At 33.9% G+C, this 24,153-nt stretch overlaps 4 protein-coding genes across 4 annotated transcripts; 1 reads left to right on the top strand and 3 right to left on the bottom strand.

The window, feature by feature from the left end:
• Positions 1-195: 195 nt before the first annotated feature.
• Positions 196-2,913, bottom strand: LOC139905347 (SET and MYND domain-containing protein 4-like). Its single transcript, XM_071888295.1, has 2 exons — positions 1,542-2,913; positions 196-1,479 (listed from the first exon to the last, which is right to left on the bottom strand). Exons 1-2 carry the CDS (start codon positions 2,543-2,545, stop codon positions 567-569), a joined length of 1,917 nt encoding a protein of 638 aa, XP_071744396.1. The 5' UTR covers positions 2,546-2,913; the 3' UTR covers positions 196-566.
• A 146-nt stretch (positions 2,914-3,059) lies between these two features.
• Positions 3,060-7,342, bottom strand: LOC121117660 (uncharacterized). Its single transcript, XM_040712112.2, has 4 exons — positions 5,301-7,342; positions 4,975-5,243; positions 3,993-4,913; positions 3,060-3,735 (listed from the first exon to the last, which is right to left on the bottom strand). Exons 1-4 carry the CDS (start codon positions 5,502-5,504, stop codon positions 3,423-3,425), a joined length of 1,707 nt encoding a protein of 568 aa, XP_040568046.1. The 5' UTR covers positions 5,505-7,342; the 3' UTR covers positions 3,060-3,422.
• Positions 7,343-9,958: 2,616 nt separating this feature from the next.
• LOC121118472 (zinc finger protein 475) lies at positions 9,959-10,852 on the top strand. Its single transcript, XM_040713053.2, has 2 exons — positions 9,959-10,141; positions 10,203-10,852. The coding sequence occupies exon 2, from the start codon at positions 10,227-10,229 to the stop codon at positions 10,770-10,772; it is 546 nt and encodes a 181-aa protein (XP_040568987.1). The 5' UTR covers positions 9,959-10,141; positions 10,203-10,226; the 3' UTR covers positions 10,773-10,852.
• On the bottom strand, positions 10,799-20,181 carry LOC121118471 (myosin-3-like). The gene is given in 15 exon segments (XM_071888294.1): positions 10,799-11,346; positions 11,422-11,550; positions 11,616-11,867; positions 11,935-12,072; positions 12,148-12,663; positions 12,727-13,043; positions 13,109-13,373; positions 13,436-13,514; positions 13,597-14,820; positions 14,878-15,095; positions 15,097-16,149; positions 16,229-16,861; positions 16,926-17,225; positions 17,290-17,523; positions 19,991-20,181. Coding segments are annotated over 14 exon segments (5,793 nt in total). The 5' UTR covers positions 17,503-17,523; positions 19,991-20,181; the 3' UTR covers positions 10,799-10,890.
• Between the last annotated feature and the right edge of the window lie 3,972 nt (positions 20,182-24,153).

The following is a 24,153-nucleotide window of genomic DNA, read 5'->3' as shown; positions in this document are numbered from 1 at the left end:
GAATTAGTATCTCGTATTATTTGATTTGTATAAGTATCAACCAATGTATGCTATATAATTTATAATCATGTATGTACTCCCTGAAATGGAGTTGACCTTAATCATTAGAAGAAGGCATATATTAAGAATTAATATTGGCAAATGGATAGTATTTTTTCCTCCTCACGATGTGTCCCAAATCAAGAAAAATGTGACTAAATATCATACTATTAGTATATGTATTATAATTTAAATTATCATAGCATTATTATTCATTATACATACGAGGAAGTAAAAGAAATGAATAAACTACACAAGAAATAAATTATATATCAAATTAACAAACAAACAATGTTAATCTGCATATTACATTGTTAAACTGTTAATGAAGCTGCAAAAATGGAAGAGATGCAGAGATAGATGATTTAAGATGTTGATGGGTATACGTAATCCATATAAATTGATAAAACATGTCACAGGATTTATATGTAATATTTACTAAACGAACAATGTTGAGTTTCATGCTTCAATTTCCCTGTTAAAAGTAACTATGTATTTAATTTCCTTTCTTCAAAATTGATTTAAATTCAGGCACCATACTTTTTAAGGAGACATCTTTGCAATTTATCTTCAACGACGACTAGGAGAGCATGAGGGGGCTGTATAACATCGGTAGCTAATTTCATGAAGGCAGAGCAGTTTTCAATGGATGGATTTGTTTCGATATTTTTGTACAATAATTTAAGCTTTTTTACTTTTCCAGGCTTGGTCTTGACTTTTATTTCTTTCTCTAATTGAGGTAGTAATGGCCAGTCCTCTCTACAGGCTCTACATGTACAAGTAAAATTGTATCTATCGTGTACAAAATGCCGATCTTTTTTCCCTCTATTAGAAAAAGTTGCACTGTATCCATCAACAATTTCTTCGCCCTCTCGAATTAAACGAGTAGCAAATGCTGTGATAGTACCTTTATTAGAGTTCCAAACTCGACCGTGGTTAGGATCACAGGAGTGATTGATAAGAGCGAGGTAAGGATTGATTGCAGTTCCCACTCTTCGAGCACCAACATTATCTTCATTTCCCTTTCTACGAACAATGACTTCGGTTACTTCATGACTATTGAAACTTGCTATTTTGATAAACTTTCGAAGTTTATTAGCCAACATAAGTTCAACAGGATATAAGGTTGGATCACAATCAGGATCATCATAGTTCTTGGATTCTGGAAAGTAGCCACGGCGATTTAGGCAACGAATAAAAAACACAACGGTGAGAGCCTCTTTCATGAGAGCTGGGACTACAAATCTACGAGAGTTCTCATGGGTTTCTAGTACATTGTATCTATAAAAAGGATCCTCACTATCCTCTCCTCCTTCTTCACTATTTTTCATGTCTAAATTTTGCCAGAACGAAAACGGGCGAGATGAAATAGCTCGGTATGCCAAAATCCATGTTCCTACACCTCCATTTTGTATAATGTCAGTAATTCCACACTCATACCTAAGAAATAATTTAGAATGTTATATAAAATCAAGGATTGAAATGGTTTTGAAGAAGCTCACTTGTGGTAAGAAGTGCTGGAGAGTCTAAGGCAAACGTCGGAGCAAAACATAACTCCAGAGCAATTGTCACAGGGTATTGGTAAGGGAGCTCTTCCTAAACAGTGCCAACAATGTGTTTTGATATGTTCTTTGTCTAATTGTTTAACATAGGGCTCGTCGACGGCAATGATTTCCCCTGGATTGATATCCCGATTGGCGTAGGTGAAGCGTCCTTGTGTTGGAGAGTGACCAATACTGACGGAGTCTGCAAATCCAAGTTTGAATGAGGAAGGGCTGTCTTGAGATTCTAAACCCTTTACACTAATAGTATCACTCTTGGAGTTATCCTTATTGCTATCAGTATGAGTTATATTAATTGTATTATTGCAGTTGGAATTCCCATTGCTACTACTATTCTCCTCTCCATTTTCTCCATTTTCATTCACTATCTTTTCAAATTCAGCTTTAATTGCGGATATTTTTTTATCCTTGAGGGCAGAATTAATGTCAGACTCTTTGACGCAGTCCACAAATTCCTCAATAGTTTCCTCGGAGCATTTTTTCCATTTGAGCGCCATTTGGCATTTCGCTTTTCTCTCCAGGAGTTTGAATCGGAGTTCTTGGGGATATGAGGAAGCGAGAGAGCGAGTGATATCAGCAATGGAATTTTCGTACTTTTGTAAGGCATACCACACGGCAGATCGATTCGCAAGTGTGATCGGATACACATCCTCGGATTTTGGAGCGAGACAGAGGGCTTGGTTATACACGCTCAGGCTTGCATTAAAGTCCCCATTCTTGTAAAGGCAGTTCCCTTTCTCTCGGAAGGCTCCACTAAGCTTGGCATTCTTTTTAAGATGCTCCTTTCGAAGATATTTCCGAAAACACGTTTCAGACAGGTCACTCAGGAATAAAATTCGATCAGAGTCAAGACTTGGGTCAGGATTCGCCCAGATTTTGGGATTCTTCTCAAAAGATATCTGACTAAACACGGTTTGTACGAATCCATTCCCATTGCTCCACATTTTTCTCGCCGGTTTTATAAATAGATTCCAAGAAGGAACACAATCCCCTTAGTTATTAATTTATTATGTTTCTACTCTTTGCCTTTCTTCTTCTTTTTTTTTATTTTTATTCCTTCTACAAATACAACATACTAACAAGTAACATGTATTATATTTAGTCTTTTCTAGCTATATGATGTCGATATATATTTTTGTCTCTATGTAGTAGTGTTTACCCCTCAGCCCTCTTATCGCATCTCCTTGCACCCATCATTCACACGCCCAAACGCACAAATTCTCCTCAATAACTTCTTAGCACCTTACAAAATTACATAAATACAATATAGTGCAAACATAGAATTTACTTCTCATTATTCTATAGGAAAAGTCAACTGAGAATAGTGTTCATTCTTAAATAATATTAATAGCACATTATAAGCTAGCCCCTTTAAAAGTATGTAACATACACTGCACATACTGGTATTTACCTATTGGCTACTACATGTAAATAAGGATACTAACATCATATGATGTATATATTATAAAACTTTTCAAAATGTTTTCAACATTCAATTTTATTATTATATTTAATAATAGATTATAACATTAATACTAAATTGAAATCCATCAATTTCAAGTAATTAACCCTTCATTGTATATAAAATAATTAACACAAGGATAATAGTACAAATAAGAAACAGATGGGGAGGAAAGATTATATTAATTATTATAAAATAATAAATTGGAACACATTCGTCTTCATTTGTGATCTATGACAATTATAATTGCATTCATTAATTCACTCACAAAATGCATTGATAGATAATAAAAATATATATCATTCAACAAACTTCAATCGATTAATTAGTTCAAGAGGAACAACACAGGATGTACAAACTTATTTTCTTATAAGTTTAGAAGCTGAACTAGGTCCCCACGTCAAAGTTTTTATGCGCTGATCTGATGTCTTTAAGACTTTAGAGGCAGATACCGCACTAGCTCGAGGCGTTTTTCTTTTTTGAGAACTTGACGGAGTCGTATTTTTGGGACGAAGGACTCGCATCGGTGAAGGTATTACATTCGAGCAAGATTTTCTTCCTCTCAATGACCTTACACCTAATTTATTTTCTTCACTATTGTTATAGCCGATGGACCGTCTACGGTTTGCGATGGCTGGATCCACAATTCGAGAGAGTTTTGACTTTCTTAGACTAAATAAGAAGGCGTTTGAATTAGCAAATCCAAAAGAAATCGATCCAAAATCACAATAAATTAAAGAAGTACAAGAAAGGAATATTTACTCATTTCAATTTAAATGTATTATTAAGATTATGAAAGTTTAAAATTGCGATTAATCAACAATAACTAATTTGAATGAAATACGAAAAAAATAGGAAGCTATATATGTTAAACATTGAGCATATTGAATGACATTAATAATTTGATAACTGTGGCTGCTAATTCAAACCCCAAAGGTCTCTCCGGTATTGGTGGAGGAGATGGCGACTTTCTATCAGAATCATTCATTTGACCGAACTTGGCATGATGGGTATATACAGCATTACGATCAACAAACATTTTGCGAGGAATGTCTATAATCGAATCATGAACAACACGGGTCACAGACCGAGAATCACATAAGTTGTTGCCCGATTCACCTGCTAAATTAGTCCCTATTTTAGATAGATTATCTGGCGAGTTCGGGCATCTAGAAATTATGGCTAAATTTTTGTTAGAGTTGAGTTCTTTGGACATAGGTTTTGGAGGTAGCTTAGGAGGTGGAGAAGAGATTAGAGTAGCTGATGACTTCTTGTTGACACACATATTGTTTCTCAATACTTGTGCACGTGGAGGACCAGGAGGATCTAACATTACTGTTAGGACACTAATATTGTCTGATCGCATCTTTAAAAGTTTCCACTTGTGTAAAGCATTATCTACCAAATGTTTAGAGGGATTAATCCATCTATAGCCAGAATCAGGATCCATCATGTACTCTTCATTGTTTTTTTCCACATGATTAGCCATCTGGACTGCAAGATGTGAATTGAGTACATTCCAAGCGCCATCCGTTGCTAATATTAGACATTTATCTTTTAAAATATCAATAGAATAAACATCTAAATCTGGCTCAGGACTAACAATAAACACGTCATCTTCTGGATTATAGCTCCATAAGTCTCCTAAGGCTCTTGCAACAGCCAAAAATGGAACTTCATCAGTGGGAGTTGATCTCCTCAGTGGTCCTTGTTGAGCTATTTTAGGACGCTTCCAAACGACACGAGGAACACCTGACTTATTCACAACTTTTCCTCCGTGTCTTTCAATTCGTTGGAGCTCTGCTGGGCTTTCAGGCTTATGATCTCGAGTCAAAGCCTTGGCTTTCCATCTAACAAAAACATGAATATGTAGGAGAAGGGCTTCATTAATCAAGGCTACTCAATAACTACCTGTTGGGATCATGGCAATCTTTTTGTCCAAGAATTATTCTGGAATCCCCGACATGCCCAGTAAAGATCTTTCCTCTCTTGATGAAGGCCACAGAAGCCGTTGTGCCAGCAGTGGAGGGGTGTCCTTTACTGGTTTTCTTCCAGTTGTTCAGATCTGCCCACATGGCCCGCTGGCTATGCAAAAATCCTTCTCGAATGGCCTTGAGGACAGCTTGGTCGTCTTCAGACCAAAAATTCTTTTGCTTCGTGATATAATCCATGAGGTGCTCCTAGAAGGGGAGGGGGGAGAAATACAATAGAATAGAGAGTGGATCGAGGATACGCACTTTAGCGAACAGTGCCGCATCTTCTCCACCATGTCCATCAAAGATTCCGAAATAAGCGTATTCCAAGTCCTTTTCATCTACTGTTTGCTGGTAAGCCACTGAGAAAAAATCTTCCATATACTTACGCCCTCCTTGATTAAAATGGCCCGTCACGCGGAGGTTCACTCCTATGCTCCGAGATCCGTCCTCTGCATCAGAATTCATCCTTGATCTTAAGACTGGACCTAAAGAAACTGAGCTGAGCTTACTCCTCCAATTATTTTGGCGGCGACATTTAAATGCATCTCTCTCATTGGTTCCACTTCCCTTTCTCTCCTCTTTCCATCTTCAGCCATTCAACTCTCTTCTCTTTTTAGTTTATACTTGAGATCTCTCTCTCTCTATATATATATGTCTCTTTGTCTACCTATATAACGACTACCAACTTATCTTTCCGCAACTCGCTCAACCTCTATTCTCAGTCTATTTAAATATTTTAGATGCTTATTAATTATTCCTAATTAGAAAATTTATTTTAATATTTGTTCTTTGAGACGTAATTCCACGCATACAAATTAAATTGATAGCATTGTCTATAAAATTTTAAATAGACATATTTCAGTCATGTATAGGCTTATATTCAAATTTGTGGGATGAATTAAGGAAACAAGAATTTGAGCTATAGTTTGGAATTTTTATTTGATTTATGATACTTAATTTGGTCCTGATATAGTTTTTCAAATAAAATTTATCAAAATTAGCCTTTTTTTTAAATGCAGCTATCATTTTTGGCTAATTTATGTGGAATTTGCAGAGCCTCCATATGGTTGATAATTCGTTCAAAAATACAAATGTAATCCACAATCAATTTAGAAAAAATCGTTCTTGCTTACTTTTGTGTTGACAGACCACATAAGTAAATTGATTTTATGTATATACTTACTGCCAAAATACTCGTTGGATGAAGCCATTAATGAAATTAATTTAAATTAAAGATATAGAAATGAGCAATTAAAGAACATCTTCTGGGAAATACTTTTTTAAATTATCTAGAAGAGACTTTAAAAAATATTTACCTTCATCCTTATTTAAGTTTTGATGCCACAATTTAAATTACATCATCTCACGACCCCACTTTGGGAAGCTATATAAAGTATTAAATCATTTTATCCGCCTGAAATCATACAACACACCGCGCCAACCGTTACCCATTTTAACACACAAACTATTGAAGTCCATGGCAGTATCCTGGGTGAATTATGAAACAAGTTTATTAACTATTAATTGAAACCCAAAGAACACGTTTTAGTCAATGTATCCGCCTTCAGAATTGATGGCGAGCTCCAGGCCGAGGCGGAAGCTGCTGTAGATCCTCTGGATAAATTCATCGCTCATGGAAGTCCCAGACCTTGTCGGCTGAGGTCTTCAGGACGCAGGTGCTGCTGTAGCGTCTCCACATGCACCAAGATGGAAAAGTAAAGGGAACCACACGGAATTTATGGCTTTCCTCTTGGATACAATCAGCCTAACGTCATCACTGGATCAGGTTATTTGTTGGTTAAGACATATCGGTGCTCCAATGCTACATCCCCAAATATGACTTCTCGATCATTCTGCCTGTTGAAGACAGGGTTAACAGAATAGGGCTTCTCATCAGAAAAGCAAACAATGAGTCCATAGGTTCACTTGAGTTGGTTCAGGATCTTTTTTGCACGCTCCACGCGGACCTTTCTTTGCTGTTCTATCGACAAAGGCTGCGGAATACGCCAGATACTTTCCTCATGGCTTTTTTGTACTCCTGGAAACCTTTGGTGGGAACTTGTTCATCTTCCTGGCTATGTCATCAATTGAGGAATTCGGCATTTTCTTGAAGACCGACTTCAGACTGTTGACGGACACGGAGGGTTTCTTGCCTGTTCCTGAAGAGTGTCAGAGGTCCTCCCCGACCTTCAACACATGGAGACATAGTAAATTGTCTTCCTTGAGGCCTAGTATGTTCTAATATAGCCTTCTGAGACAATCCCGTACGGAGGAGCACTGCGATCTCAAACCTCTTCTCGTACTGTGTGTCCATGATGGCGACTATGACAATGTTTTTCCTAGCTATTGTTAGCTAATTATGTGTTCTACAACATTCCGTATCGAAACATAGTAAAAAAGGACGTTTTTACTGTCAATGCATAGATACGTCCTTCTTTAAAGTGTGAGGCGTGTGTCATCCTCTTTTTTTATCCCATATAAGCCATACTTTGGAGTGCGCATTTTTTAGTGTGCCATCCATGTACAGAGACGTCCTTATTTCTAGTATTATATAAAGTATCAGAGTCAGAAAAAAATGGAAGTCAGTCGAAAATGCAGGATAAGTTACAAAGTTTGAGATGAAGGGGTTTTAAACAATGAAATATGTCTATAAGAAGGACTATTTAAAAAAACCTTTTCATTTTATCGACAAAGGGACCCAAAAGAGGTTTGATCTTTATCAAAAAAGATCATAAAAAATCCCCATAAAAATGTTTTGTTCTGATTTTTTAAATTTTCAAAGTTAACAATGAGTTAATGACTCCTTGTTAACAACAAGGGTATGTAGCTAATGCTCAGCCAGGTAGCGCTCTAGAGACTTAATCACATAACATCATATTACATTTTCTTCTCGAGCTGTTATTATTGTTCTTTATTCCTGAGAAGAGAACCTTTAAGTATTGAGTAGCCACATGTGAGTGTGCTCATAAAAAACGGAAATTAAAAATGACAATTTGTTGGTGAGTTATCTTCGATTAATATTTGCGCTTTTTTTTTCTGTTAGTCGATGCCTAATTACTCCGGATAATGCTGGGTACTACCGCAGTCTATATTAATAAAGCAAATTTTGTCTAGATGGATATTTGTTAAGTCATTTTTGATCTATGAAATAATAATGTAGAAACGACTGTATGTAGCTAAGGCTTACCGTGTCATATAATCTGTTAAAATATTAAAAAAGAACTGTCTAGTAAAGCTCGGCGAAAAAAAGAAAAGGAAAGAGGAGTAAATGAAAAACATCTGAGGTATGAATGGTTTTTTGGTTTGATCTTTAAGCAATCAAAGCTCTATTTATTAAAAAACATGGTAATACTATATTTTTATAGGTTTATTTCCTTTAAAATTGTGAGCTTAAGATCAACTATGTATGTATCTTTGTCGTTAAGGCTGAAAGGATCCGTTTAATTATATTCATTCAAAAATAAATCCCAAAATATATTTGAAATGAGAAGAAGAAATTATCTAAAAGACGACAATAACAACAAAAGAAGAAAATAGAAAGAGAAGAAGTCTCAAGAAGTCATCTTTTTTTATTTCATATTTAATTTAATAAAAGAGGAAGAAATCTTTATGGCTTCAAATAAAACTTTTTAGATAGAATTTCACATTAACAAATAAAAAAATATGTTTCACTATTGAAAAGAAATTTAACTTAATTTTGAATTTTTTCCCCCTAACATTTTGATTTTCTGTAAATAGATTTTGAAATTTTTTTCAAAAAAATTTAATATATGAAATTTATTTCCAAAACAATTAAATATTTCTGTGAACAGCTTTGGATTTTTGATTTTGTTTGAGAATAACTATTGATTTTTTAAATTTATTACAAAAAATTTAACTATTTGTGAATAACTGTGGATTTTTGAATTTTTTTTGTGTAAATAGCAGTGGATTTTTGAAATTTTTTGGGAATAATTATCTATCTTTTATTTTTTTCGAAAAAATTAAATTTTTTCATAACTGTGAATTTTTGAATTTTTTGAGAAGAACTATCGATTTTTCAAATTTATTCCAAAAAGTTTAATTTTTTGTGAATAACTGTGGATTTTGGAATTTTTTTCCTACAAAATTTAATTTTTTAAATCTTTTCTCCAAAAAAATTTAATTTTTCAAATTAAAAAATAATAATAATGATAATTGAATCCTGCTGACTCCCCTGGAGAGAGTAAGGTGATTGCATGACTTTTAAGGAAGAGGAGGGTAGTTCAGTTTTTCTTTTATAAATGACAATATAGGGCTAAAGGCCCTTACCTACCCTTCTAACGACGCCGAATTTTGTATTACAGTAATACCTTAACATACAGGTTTAATTCGTTTATGGACCGAGTTCGTTTTCAAAGCAATTTATCACATAAGAAATGACTTAAAAATTAGACTTAAAGCGGCTATACCTTCCTGTTGACAACTTTCGAACAGTTTCTATGTCATTACAAATTCTGAATCGGAATCCTTCTCATATCTATAAAAAAATATCGTATGTTACTCGTATCTCTAGGTATTACTGGGACTATAAAAATTTAGATTTTAAATCTTTAATATTAAACGTCATGGAGGCGTTAGTTAAATATTTATATAAAAATGTTTTTCGCGTATTTAAATCAAGATAAGAATGATTATTATTGGATGGAGAATGGGATTCACAGAAATGAATAATTATTACTGGCAGCCCTTTGAGCTCTCGCTCAAGCTAAGTTTCATGTATGTATTCATGACAATCATGATTCATGAGTCATACTCATTACTAAGGCATGAGCTCACTCTACCAACATGTTCCTTCTTCTTTTTTTTCTTTCATTGTACAAGCATGTCGGAGGAGAAGAGGCAAGATTAGTTCATTATTATATCTTTTAAATTTATTGAAGACATTGGAAGTCGTTGTTAGTTAGTAACAAGAAGTGAGTGCGTTCGTAAGACCACTATTCAGAATCGATAAAAATACATAATACGTTCGTAGTTCGTTCAAATAGAGAGTGAAAAGAAAGAAGAGAGAACAAAAAGTCTTTCCAATATTTTCAAGGGCAAGGAGAGATCAATAAAGGCCTTTTTTGAATGCGAGCATTTATGTATGTATATACTCTACATATATATATATACTTTAAAAACGTATGATTGCAATAATACTAGTCTAGCATTCAAGTAGAATACAATATGCCTGTTATGTGCTATATTTGTGGTCGGGAGTTTGGTTCTCGTTCAATTAAAATCCATATACCTCAATGCATCAAGAAATGGGATAATGAACAAATGAAGCTCCCCAAGTCCCAACGTCGTCCACCTCCAACAGAGCCCGAAAGTTTTGGAAAGGTGGTTTCAGGAGAAATCAAGGGACAAGCTCTACAGAAGTATAATGATAGTGCATTTGATGATTGGAATAAGAATGTACTAGAGGCTTGTCCAAATTGTGCTAGGACCTTTCTTCCTAAAAGTTTAGAAGTTCATAAAAGGTCTTGCAAAGCTAAATCTCCAGCCATTACAAGTAAACCCACGGAGGATAAAGGACCTGCAAAGAAGAAACTCATCCCCAGAGTTAACCGTCCTAGCACATATACTAAATCAAATGAAGGAACCAAGTCAGAGTCTGGTGCTGCTAGTCGAGAAGCCATAATCTCTATGATTGAAAAGGATAGTGCCTTTGAGAATCCCGAGAAACTAAGTGAACTTATGAATTTTGTTATAGAATTAAAAAGTAAATGAGTGAAAAAATATTGTGAAAGGGGGGATTCTTAACTGCTTCTATATTTTATTTTTATTAAACTGAATTCAAATTTTTATAATTGATTCATTTCAAAACCATATCGCTTTCCGACTCAACCTATAGAGGAGCAAGAGAAGCAGCTCTCTCACGGGCTTTGTATTTTGCCAGGGCTTGTTCATTTATATCAGCGCGCTCGAAGGACTCGTTAAGATTGTTTTGAGTTTGTTTAAATTTAGCAAGGTTGATTGCTGCAATTTCCTCGGCCTCCTCAATTTGTTTCTTATAGGATCTAACTTTGGATTGGAGTTGATCAACAAGAACTTGCATCCTTTCATGATTCTTTCTATCTTCATCGCATGAATAAGTCAACTCCTTTATTTTTCTTTCACTCTTCCGGAAATTTTTCATGGAGTCACCTAGTCTTCTTTGCTCAGTATCCAATTCTGATTCTAGTTCCCGTATTCTACTTTCCATTTTACCCATGGCCTTCTTTCCACTCTTGAGAGCATTTTGTTCAGCCTCATCCAACTTGTTTTGAAAATCCTTTGCAACAGATTCTAAATATTTTCTATCCTAAATATGCAGAATTGAAGGTTGAAAATTGAAAAAAAAAAAAAAAAAAAAAAAATGAAATCAAGATTAACCAACCTTTTCAAGTCTAATGGAGATATCTTGCTCATTTCGAAGCTCATCAGCAATTTTTGCAGCATCCATCATGGATCTAGTGGCCTTTTCATCTGACATACGCGCCTCAGATTGCATGTCATCCATTTCTCCCTGAAATAATCCAATATATATATATTTTTTTTTAATATTAGAAATAACAGTTTTATGTGACTCACACTCAAAGATGAAATTTCTCCCTCAAACTTTCTCTTGGATGCTTCCAAGGATTGATTTTGAACAGTAAGGTCACTTAATACTTCATTTGTGTCACAAAGCTCTTGTTCAAACTGACGTCTGTGGCGATCACTTTGTTCTAAAAGAGTCTTTGCCTCTTCTAAAGCATTCTGACTTGCATTTGAACGTCTCTCTGCCTCAAGTTGTACTTCTTTAGCATCATTTTTAGCAGATTGTTCATCTTCGAATTTCATCTATTATTGGGGGATGTATGAAGTACATTAGTATTTTTATTACTTACATATCTACGCTTGATCTTACCTGAGCTTCACGAATCATGTTTTGGTACTTTTTTATGGTCCTTTGAGATTCCATATTTGCAGCATTTGCATGCTCAAGAGCAACTTCCAGCTCTGTAATATCAGCCTCGAGCTTTTTCTTCATTCGGAATGCTTCAGCCTATAAAATCCAGAAACACAAAGGATACTTTAAGTAACGCGGTCAAATTTAAAGTCTAAGTTGAATTACTCGTACCTTATATTTGCTTTCAGCTTCCAAAGATGTTTGAAGTTGTTCAATGGCTTTGCCAAAGTTCTTTTTGATGGCACCAAACTCTTCTTCTTTTTCTTGAAGTCTTCTTTCAATTTCTTGACGCACCTGAGTAAGTTCAATCTGAGTTCGAAGGACCTTATTCTCTTCTTGTTCTAGAGCACATTCAGCTTCTTCTAACGCAGAGGTCAATTCCTGCTTTTCAACTTCCAATCGTCTACGAATTTTGTCAATCTCGTGAATGGATCTTCCACCCTCAGAAATTTGGTCCATGATATCTTTGATTTCTGAACTCAAATTCTTGTTTTCCTTTCGGACCTCGTCCAACTGGAGCACACATTCTTCAAAGGCAGATTTAACTCTAAAGAGCTCAGAAGAACTGTTTCGACATTCTTTCTGAGAATTATCTAAATCCATGGAGAGGTTGTCTGCTTTAGTCTTCCATTCTTTGACGATCTTGTCAAAAGATTTGGCTTTTTTCTCCATTTGAGAATTAAGAACCTAAAATGAATAATTTCCATGTAAATAGTTTTTCCTATCATACCATCCCAAATTGATTATTACTTGAGCTTGATCCAGATTTATTATGGCCTCTTCTAAATCTGTACTGAGCTTTATTTTTGATTTATCGAGCATGGAATACTTTCCATTAAGATTTTCAATAGTTCCTTGAGCTTCAGCAAGTCGGGCTTGGAGTTTCATTTTTGACATTTCTAGCTCTTCTGCCTTAGCCAAGGCTTCAGTCTCAAATTTACATCTCCAAGAGTCCAATTCAGATTGAGCTTTGCAGTATTGACGATTGAGCTCACTTTTATTTGCCTTTTCTTCTTCATAATGATCTCTCATCCCATCAATTTCATGCTCCAGATTTCTAAATTTTGCTGCATAATTTTTTTAATATTATATATAGGTTTGTAATGTTTATTGAACATGTAATTTTACGTACCGAGTAGGGAGGATCTTTCTTTTGCTTCGTCATCACCATACATTTTGGCTTCTTCTAGTTGATGAGCTAATTGTACTTTAGTTTTGGCAAGCATTTGGTAATTGCTTTCTAATTCCTGAAGTTGCCGTAGATGGTCAGAATTTTCAGACAATAGCTTGCGTTTTGAGTTCTCATAGTCATGAATAGTCAATTTGGACTCGTCAACTCTTTTGGTGATATCGTTGAGCTGATCCAACAACTGTTTATTTGATTTTTCTGCAGATGCCTATAATTAAAATTATAAAATAAACCTTTGAAAAATATAATTTATTTGTGTGTATTCCTTACTTTTGATCTAGTGATTTCGTCGAGGCCGGAATTGACATCGGATATTTCTTGAGTGATTGTAATCTTGTCTTTGTCAATCCTAAGCATTAATTAATTTAAATATTTTTTATATTTGAGCTCCTATTCCTAATAATAATATAATGTATACATTATAAACTTACTTTGATTTCATTTTTGAGAGTTGCTCAATTTGTTCGGTCATTTCAAACACAGCATCTTGATGTCTTTTCTTAAGGTTCATCATTGTGGCTTCTTGTTGAATATGACATTCCTCTAAATCTTTACGAAGTTTAGAAACCTCAGACTCTCGCTTTTTATTGAGTTCTATTTGAGCTGAGGTGGCACCACCAGCCTCTTCGAGACGTTCACCCATTTCCTCTAATTCCCGAGCCAAATCAGATCGCTGTCTTTCAGCTTTAGCCCTTGCTTGACGCTCAGCCTCGAGCTCTTCTTCCATTTCTTCAACACGGCATTGTACTTCCTTGATGTTTCTAGTATATTTGGTTACTCCAACTTGTTCATCATCAAGCTTGGATGCCAAATGGTTTATTTCACTCTCTCTTCGTGCAATGCTGTTTTCTAGTTCCTTCTTTTGCCTTTCTAATTCTAAGACAGTCCCTTGAGTTATCTTTAATTCGCCTTCAACCTTTCGTCGTGACTTTTCAATCTCAGCCCTACTTCTCTTTTCTCTTTCAAGTGAATCATCCAGTTCATATCTCGTTTGCTCAAGCTTGACTTTAATCATATTTAGATGTTCCACCTTGTCCTGAGCAGTCTGCAACTCCTCATTGGCCTTGGATTTGTTATCGCTTAAGTATCTCTTATCTTTATTTAACTTGTTTATGATTTCATCTTGATTTGTTATGTCGTCGTTCAACATTCTGATTTGATGATCCCTGGAAGTTTTTTCTTGTTCCAATTTAGAAACAACAGAGTGTAAGTCATCAATTTCTCGCTTGATACCACTATTTTCGGCTTCAAGACTTTTCTTGTTTTGAGTTGCTTGGAGTCTCTCTTGTTCATGTTTATTGAGTAAATCAACAGCTTCATTTAACTGTACTTCCAAATCTGCCTTTTGAGCACTGATTTTAGCCTGTTTTTCGTGGAATTCGGAAAGGTTTCCTTGCTCTTTACTAAGTTGTTGAAGCATTGTTTTTGTTTCATCTTTAATTTTTTCACTTTCAGCTTCAAGTTTCTTCTTAGTATCAAGTTGTTCCTGATAGGCACCATAAGCTTCCTTGGCCTTACTTTCAAGAGCTTTAAGCTCTTCTTCAATATTAATTTGTCCAATCAATGGTCTTGTTTTTTGAATAATAATGAACCAACCCCAGTTTCGTAGTTGCATAAACTTTCTAAAGTTTCTTTGAATAACGATTAGGAGTTTCCTAGAATGAAAAATTGATTAGTGATTCATATTAACCCTTCCAACTTATTTTTTTTACCTTTGTTCAGCCTTCTTGTCATACTTTTTCCGTGCCAAACTACCATAAAATCTTGCTTGAAGCCATCTAATTAGTCGAACAACGATAGTATCTCTCATTTCTTCAAGCAGAGCTAAAGCTCCTGCTCTAAAAAATACCTTAGTGTGACCTAACTTGTATTTAGTCTTGTCGAATTTGATATTTTCCATCAAATTAAGAACTCCAGTTTTTTGGTCCGATGCTTTTTTTGAGTTCATTTGCTCCCAAGATAAAGTATCTGCTTTTGTAATCCTTGTAGGTGATTCTGTTAGGGAATCCCCTCATACAAATTCGAATGCCTTCGAGTACTCCGTTACATGTCAATTGATGCATAACAAGTGGTTGTTCGATCATTCCTGCTTGTTTATGGGTATTTGGAACAATACAGCGAATGAAATGAGGCTCAGTTGAGTGCAATGTATTCATGAGATCGTTAAGTTGAACCAAGTAAACAGAGGATACAGTTTTGGTGCTACCACCCTTCTTCTTTTTCTTTCCCTTGGTTTCTTCAGGAGGGTAGGTTTGACCGGGATGATCTCTCCACAAATGAACGAGAAGAGCATTGTTTGCATGTTTTAAGACATCAACAACAGTGTCATTTAATGGATCCTTGTTCTTTTCGAGCCAATTGGTCACATTGTACGAGACGATTCCAGCATAGTGAATTATAGCAAAATGAGCATTTTTATCTGTTTTGGATTGGGGCTTTGCAAAGGTAGACGATTTTCCTAAATGAGTGGCCTTCAATTTTTCTTCAAATGACTTGTCTGTAGCTTTAGGGAAAAGAGATTCCTCCTCTAGAATGGCCCAAATACCCATAGGTTTTTCAAACATGAGAATACATGCCGCCAAATCCATTCCAAAATCTACCATTACCCAATCTATTCCTTCCCTAATATATTCCTCTTGTTCCACAACGAACATGTGGTGATTAAAGAATTGTTGGAGTTTTTCATTGACAAAGTTGATGGATATTTGTTCAAAACCATTGAATTCGAAAATTTCAAAGCCAGCAATATCCAAGACAGCAACAAAATTCGTTTTTTTCAGTGAGCTATCAATCAAAGTTTTGTTGCACATCTCAATTAGCCAGTTAAAGAGTCTTTGGTAGCAGGCTCTTGCAATACCACCCACAGCATTGGTAGCTTGCTCAACGTTTTGACCCTTTGTTACCCATTCTGTCCCAACTTTGATCTTTGGCTTAATAAATGCTTTCATCATTTGATCACATGATACACCAAAAAGATTAGAAATCTGTTAAGATGTTAGATAATTATTCATAAGTATATATAATTTTTATAAAAAAAAAAATAACTAATAGAGATGTCTGCACCTTATTTGGATATATCAATTCATCACATTCGGCTTGATCATCACGACCCTTTTGTTTGAAGGAAACTTCTCCAAAGCTCATAACGGCTGCTGTTATTTTATAACAGTTCCACTTTTCTTCTTCTGTGAAACCCAGGACATCAAAGGCATTATCAGTGAATTCCATTTCTTCATTGTCATCAATTGACTCAACTTTAACCTTTCCTTGACTTACAAAGGAGTAGTCATAGATATCATCTGTCAAGTTACATTTTTCAATCATATTGGGAACTGTTGGCATCAACAATTGGTAAAATATATGGTATGAACGCTCAACTTCTTGCTGTTGAGTAATACGAGATTTTTCTAGGAGATAAGACTCGATGTCACAGCCAGAAAGTTTTCCACTCGAATTGAAATGAATTCGAATAAATTTTCCAAACCGAGAACTGTTATCATTTCTCGAGGTTTTTGCATTACCATAAGATTCCAATATGGGATTTGTTGCCACAATTTGATCCTCAAGAGTGGTTTTACGGGTTTGTTTTTTCCCAGAAGAGGCTACCATGGCAAGATATGAAATTACTTTTTTGGTATTCTCTGTTTTCCCTGCTCCAGATTCTCCAGTAATTAACATGGATTGATCTTTTGTGTTCTATAAATAGATTTAAACAAGTTTCTCATCTCGCCTCACTCGAAATAATTATAATCATACTTACAGTCAACATATTTCGATAGGCCGTTTCAGTGATGGCCCACAAATGGGGTGGTACCTCATTCCTTCGCTTTCCCAAGTAAATCTTCACAACACTTTGAGTGTAAATCGGGAATCTCTTGTAAGGATTAACGACAACACAGAAAAGACCAGAATATGTATAAATTAACTTGGAAGTATAACGATTCCTGAGATTCCAAAGAACAGAAGCATCGTTCAAAAAAGTCAAATTTGCCATATCATCGCACTTTTCGAATTTGGGTGGATTAACTTGAGCAACTTCATCCGTCTTATAGACTTTTTTCTTGAGTAGAAAAAAAAATGGATGCAGAGTCGAACCTTTTTGAATTTCCTTACAAAATACTTACGATATGTCCAATCATAACTGTACTTTTTCCACCTTCCTCTGAATCCAAGAGAGCTTCACAGTAGCCTCCTTCAAGATCAGGGACCCATACAGACTTTTTGGCATCATAGGGTTTATGCATATCATTGCGGCGCATTTCATTGCTCACAACTAGATACGGCATTGGATCTGGATCCGGTTCATTAGATTTCCCCAATTTGACGTGACCAGGCATATTGGTTGTTTATTGAGATGGCTAAGTATTACAAAGAAATCAATTAAAAGAAGAAACATCCCTTGAAAATACAACAAATGCACAAAAACTAATATGTAAACCGAGTAAATATTTATCATTTTCATCCGTTTGAGCTTCTCCTTAAATCATTTTAAAGACTTACTTACACAATTGTGCTATAAATACAGTATTAAATCTACCTTTTGAGACTATTTACATTATAATCAATAGAATTATGTCTTTATCCGTCTCATTAAAAGGTAAGGATAACTCCGATCCGATATTGATTTCGCATATCGATCCAATGTCAGCATTTAAACAAAATTTAAATATCATATTTTCTGGGCCTTGCCTTAAATTTTATTTAGACGCCATTCTTAGCTCCAGGAATGATATAAATAGGGATGGGAATATTGCCTTTATTGCAGTGAGCGTAAAAGTCAGAGAGAATGCCATAAGACTATATTGTAACTAAGAGACGACATATCCGCCGACTGAGATAACTATAAAAAATAATTATCCTTAGTCACGAATAGATTCGAATTGTCAAAAAAGGGAATACTAATTAATAATTTATCATACTAACATCTATACTTTTTTCCCGAAAATTTAAGCTCAATTTAGTCAATATTCACATCCCTATATAATAGGTGACCCTGATTCATAATCTAAAGCAACATGTCTCAGAAATACAGCTTTACGTTGGTCCTATCCATCATAACCACCAAAAGGAATAAAAATATAAAAAATCGTGCTGATACTCAATCGGAATGATATTATTGTAGAGCTGTTAAAAAAATACAAAATAAAGGTGTGTGTACAATATTATTTTTAAAAAAAATACGAAGTCTGGTTGAAGGTTTAACGCCTAATGTGCAAACAATTATAATAAACCTGAATTCGTTATGATAAATAACATAATTAATTCGATAAGACGGACTACTTTTATAGGAAACAGATATTATCGGTTTTTACAAATCCATCCAAAGAAGGTTCTAATATAATAATATTTATTAATTTGAAGCCATGTTAATTATATATTTAATATATATTATGGGTATAAATTTTGCTTAATCAGAAATAATCAAGCAATATAACTTTTATGATTAACTCTTTTTTTTCCTATTCCATAAATTCTACAGAGTATTTAAAAGTATATTTTCTGTCAAAATCTTGGAACAATAACGAAAGGAAATTTCATCAAGCTTACAAGTAGTATACAAATGAAAATAAAATGAATGGATGAGCAATATCCCACAAGTATTTTAATAGCCGAGCTTTAGAAAGATGGCTTTATTGATATCTACTTTCTAGTGTTAAAGCACTGATTAATTATGAGCAAAAAACTATTACAATTGAATGTCCAATATATAAATAAATAGTTATAGAACAACTAAAAATCAAATAATGACTAAATGAATTTGTCAAATAGCTGTAAAAACACTGTGCTAACATGCTATTACATAGCTTACATTGTTTTTCCTTCTATTTACATATAGGCCTAAATTTGTGAGCCAACGAAATGTTTACTGGTATATTTGAGATAATAAAACTATATTTGCGATAATGGAAAATGCAAAATTTGATGAATTATAGGAAAGGGGGAGGGAAGAGGCAGAAATCCAGATTTCAAGACTTGTAACTTTTTTAGAAAGATCGGTTAAATGAATGGACTAAAAAGCTGCTTTTTGCTCTCAAAAGTAGACTGACCTACATAAAAAGAGCCAATTATCTTCCCTCGTCGTGTAATTTTCTCTTTTTTTATTTATTGAAGAGGGAACACGTCGTTACTTTATTTGTATCACGCAACCTTTTTCAGAAAAAACAAAAACAGAAAAAGGCCCAAAAGCAGTTTCTAGTTACACAATTATTCCCTCCTATGGAATAATTGTGTAACAATTGTGGTGAATTATTCAGAACTGAATAATATATATTTTGATTTCAACCAATCAACGTTCAGAATACTTAATAGGAGAAAAAAAACACAAACATCAACAGATGACAAAAAAATAAACAAATATACTTTTGTCATAGCGAGTTAAGGCTGTGGGAAATATGATTAAATGATGAAAAAGGTTGCGTCGATCTTGATCAGTCACACACACAAAAAAACTGTCTATATATAAAGTGAGTCCGTCAAAAAATCGGTCCACAAATTTAAAACAATCACATTTCTATCCAGGGTTTGAGATTTCCGTTCAAATCGCTTTAGAAAAACTATCGAACCGGGAAAAATCGATCTAGGAACCGAGTTTAAAAACTAATGTTGATGTGTTGAATGTAATTATTAATTATTTTAAATGGAGATCACAATTTATTCTTAACACATTTTGATTCATTGATCAAAGAGGAATCATCTTTTTTAAGCATTTGCCTTTTCCATCAGAATCAAAAGTCATTTAATTAAGTAAATGTATATATATTTTTTTTTTCTTCAAAATTAATGATCTACATATAAAGATTTGTTTTGAAAGTCATGCAAACTCACCTTGAATAAAGAATTGAAAAAGTCAATAGTTTATTTTACTAGGGACTGGATTAGTTCGTTCCTTGGAGATACCAAGAAGTGGACTGACTCTCTCTCACGAATTGTAATCTATAAATCAATTTGCATTGTCAAAAAGTAAAGTAAAAGATTGGCAAGGTGCCTCTAGATATGCTCTTCATCATCATTGAGTCACTCTCAGCTCTCCAAAAAAACCAAAAAAAACTTTTTTGTGTGACACGCCCGGTGTGTGTCTTCCTTCCAGATTCTTCATCCTCATTGAGGTCGAAGTGCAAGTCTCTTCAAATTTATTTTTATACACTAATATTACATATATTTACCTATCATTTTATTAATCATTCGTTTAACTAATTCCTGCTTTTCTTATTACACTTTCAAAACAACAATATTTTCTTACATATTAAATGTTTTAAATATGTATGATTAATATGAAGTACACTCTAATGAATCGTATAGCGCCAGTAAGATTAATACGTGGTCATCATTTTTAGATTTTTAAAACTATGGTCCACTTTTTTTTTGTTAAGTTTTTGGTTCGAAATTGAGAATTTTGTTTTATTTAAAGTAACTGACTAATGATGATTATATAAAAAATTATTACTAGATCGGTCTAAAAAACAACTAAAAAGTATGTAGTCTTATCAGTCCGTTCCTAATAAAATTTGTCATTCCTGGGACTGGTCCTTATCGGTTTTTTATGTTAACTGCAACAGCTGAAATTACATAAATGGAACGATGTAGCTCAATGGACAATGAGCTTGGGAAAATGCATTCTATTAAACTCAGTATGCGTAGGTTTGCGCCCTGGTCGGTCCTAGAGAAGGAAAATATACTTTATGTATATGGACTTCAAAGAAGATTCCTAGGTCAGATAGAGTAAATGTAATACTATAATGTTTAATTAGTATAACTCCATCTGACCATTTAAAGGAACATTGAAAAAAATGACATAGTTACTAACTATGTCCTTTCAGCTGTTCAACATAACCTTTTCAAGAGACAAGATAGCTGAAGTTTGAAGTAAGACTGATTCCACACTAATAAAAATGAATTTATTTACTAGTGTTGAGACTCGGTCCGAGATTGATTTTTTCGGTTAAATCTTCAGTGATTTTTTCTATATCGATCTGGACGGATATTTTTTATCGATTACTTTCAAAAAAAAAAAAAAAAATATTAAACATAAAATATTAAAAATAATTGTGTAACTAAAAACATATATCGTCTGGAGCAGTGGAAATAAGTTTATCTTTTCTAAAAAAAAATTAAACGTATAAAAGTTTTATTTTATTTTACTTTAATTGGTCTGATGGAGTTGCATTGATTAAGTATACGTAAACATTATAGTATTAAATTTACTCCATCTGACCTAGAAACATTCTTTGAAGTCCATATTCTTATATATATGTATTTCTCTAGGAACGACCGGGGTGCGAACCTACGCACATTGAGTTCAATGGAATAATTTCTCCAATAAACAATTTTTCCATTGAGCTACGTCGTTCCATAATTTATTATCGTGTGTATGTGAACAAGGCTGATATTGGAACCAATTAGTTTGGTCTCAGACCCATCAATGATTTTCATGCCGCAACCCAACACTAATATTCTTCATCATAACCTTGTTAAAATTAATGTTGTATACTTTCAAAAAAAAACAAGTGATTTTAACCATTTTTTGATGAGGGAACACGTTTCTAATACCCAAAGGTCACTTATAAGTAAAGAGGGGATGTGTGTAAAGAAAAAATTAAGTTTAGCGATTAGAAAAGGAAAAACAATTGATACGTATGTTCTTTCTTATTTTTGGTTAATTATTTAGTAAGTCGTTGTGTGTCAACATCTCCCTCTTAAAGAAGAATTATCGCCTTTATTTGATGTAGATTTATTTAAAAAAGTAGGATAAATAAATACGAGTATCTGTGAATTTAAATATACTTACCGTATTTTCCCTGCTCAAACGCTATTTTAAATGCGGAAGGGCCTCTTCTTGATAATAGCAGTAACTCATTTTCTCCCTCCAAAATAATAAAACAAGCAGTAGATATTAACAAAGGCCTTAATTCAGGTGTAGCATTTGTCTTGCTCCCGCCTTCTCCTTGCACTCTTACAAAAAAAAACATATCTACTCATAAATAAACAATTCGCATATTTTTCTGTTAAATGATCCATTGATTATATGTAGCTATATTTGCAATTACATCCATGAAGTTTTTAAAGCTACAAAATTGCCAAACTGTTCAAATAGAGGTTTCCAAAATTCATGTATCAAATATAGGGTACATATGGAGTTTAAAAAAATCATATTTGAATACATTTTCATGACTAGATTAACTCTTGCTTTCAAAATTAAGTTACAGGTTTTTTTAATCATTCAAGCTATTTATAGCATGCTCTTCCATTTATTCCAATTTATGTTTTTATGTAAAGGGATTAATCAAAATCTTATCAAATCAGTGTGCATGTTTTAAATATGTGCATGCTTTATTGTCGCATGAAAGTACTTTTTCACTTCAACAAAATATACTTTTTTGTTGTTCTATGATAGTTGGAGAAATTCTAAAGGAGGATTGAATATGTATTTACTTTGTCATAGTCAACTACAACGTGTATATATTGGTGAGCAAGACAGTAGTTTATTTGATTGTTTCATTGCCCAATAATCTATTTATAAAAAGAGGCTTTTTTTTATAAATAAATTTGTAATTTTATAAATAAAATAGTGTTGTGCTGGTCCATAAAAAGTCATGTTAATTTTGTGGTTAATTTAAGAGTAATCTAGACCTCTCGTTGTACTTAAGGCTGCTGCAACCGGAGGAAAATACACTCCAACTAAAAAATTACGTACTTCGGAGTAAAGAACATCTCCTCCACCCCCAATATGCTGTGGCAGCAATACAGTAAATATATATAGGTTGCTTGAAACTCGTTGCGGAAGCCATGGTACATATTATGCTTATGAATTGTGTATGTGGTATCTGGCCGTCACAAAATTTAGACACCCCATCCAATCCCGTCTTAAATCTTAATAATGTATATGAATACGACGTAAATGCCATTTACGATCTTTGATAATAGTATCCAGAGTTCTCAAATCATTTTTAACCAATCTCATGTCACATATTGCATTCATTAAGGATTTGTATCATCAATCAAAGAGTGGCTGATCTAAAACTATATCGTTTTTAAATGGGAGCCACCTATTTCCTGCATAAAGGCTTCTAAACAAGCCTAAAGTGCCGTTTGATTTATACCGTAAATGAATCCATAAATGTTTTGGTTACATTTTTCATTTTTTTAAACTTGTATAAAACTTGAGAGCACAGTAGAATGACATTATAGCACTGATTTCACGTATTAAAAATAAAAATCTCAAACCGAATTGATTTCAAGGCTTGAGAGCCCTGAACATAATTATCCTAGATATCAGCCAATGTTAGGTACTCCCGCTATTAGGTAACATAAGTAAAATATACTAATCTTGAAGTAAGTACTTTAAAATTTGGAACCTTTTTCAAGTATCGTTAAAAGGACAAGGCCGACTTAAGGTCCTATATTAACTCCATATTTATCTTACTCAACGATGCATAAAATATGTCTTGCCGGTATGTAAAAATAAAAGAAACAAAAAATGAACGTGTTCATCCTGATAATTTGAAGAATGTTTGGGAGGAGAGCTGTCAGCTGTCAAGACATTTTATTAGATTAGCTGCAGGCACCGTGACACAAATCCCACTCCGTATATAGCAATGATGTAGGCTGGAATTACTCCAAAATTCTACTCCAAGTCAAACAAGTCCACTTATAACTCTTGATTTTTGGAAAAAAAAAAAAAAAACCCTGCTCAGATTGCCAGCTAGAAAAAGCCACTCCCTTTTTCTAGGACATATATTTGTTGATATCATGTGCTTTGGAATCCTCAATTTAAACAGAGTAGCAATTTATGGGTTCAAAAACTTCATGGATGCAATTGCAAATAAATGGATCAATACACAAAATCAATGCAAATTTCTTATTTATGACCTTCCATTATTGTAAATGGAGAAAAATGCAGAAATTGGTTGTTTTTTGTATATCAAATAGGTAAGTGATTCATTTTTGGGAATGGATGATGCAATTTGTAAATACATATTTGTTAATTGTAT

The sequence above is a fragment of the Lepeophtheirus salmonis genome, chromosome 5 (genome assembly GCF_016086655.4).
Source record: "Lepeophtheirus salmonis chromosome 5, UVic_Lsal_1.4, whole genome shotgun sequence".
Classification (NCBI taxonomy): Eukaryota; Metazoa; Arthropoda; class Copepoda; order Siphonostomatoida; family Caligidae; genus Lepeophtheirus; species Lepeophtheirus salmonis.
Note: the sequence above shows the minus strand (reverse complement) of the source record. Positions and strands in the feature narration are given on the sequence as shown.

Bases quoted from the DNA above. Each gene is read 5' to 3' on its own strand.
- LOC139905347 (XM_071888295.1), bottom strand. From the start codon at position 2,545: ATGTGGAGCAATGGGAATGGATTCGTACAAACCGTGTTTAGTCAGATA. The intron at 1,480-1,541 runs GTGAGCTTCTTC...ATTATTTCTTAG, and splicing joins TCCAGCACTTCTTACCACAA to GTATGAGTGTGGAATTACTG.
- LOC121117660 (XM_040712112.2), bottom strand. From the start codon at position 5,504: ATGAATTCTGATGCAGAGGACGGATCTCGGAGCATAGGAGTGAACCTC. The intron at 5,244-5,300 runs GTGCGTATCCTC...CTCCCCTTCTAG, and splicing joins ATGCGGCACTGTTCGCTAAA to GAGCACCTCATGGATTATAT. The intron at 3,736-3,992 runs GTTTGAATTAGC...CTTCTTATTTAG, and splicing joins ATACCGGAGAGACCTTTGGG to TCTAAGAAAGTCAAAACTCT.
- LOC121118472 (XM_040713053.2), top strand. From the start codon at position 10,227: ATGCCTGTTATGTGCTATATTTGTGGTCGGGAGTTTGGTTCTCGTTCA.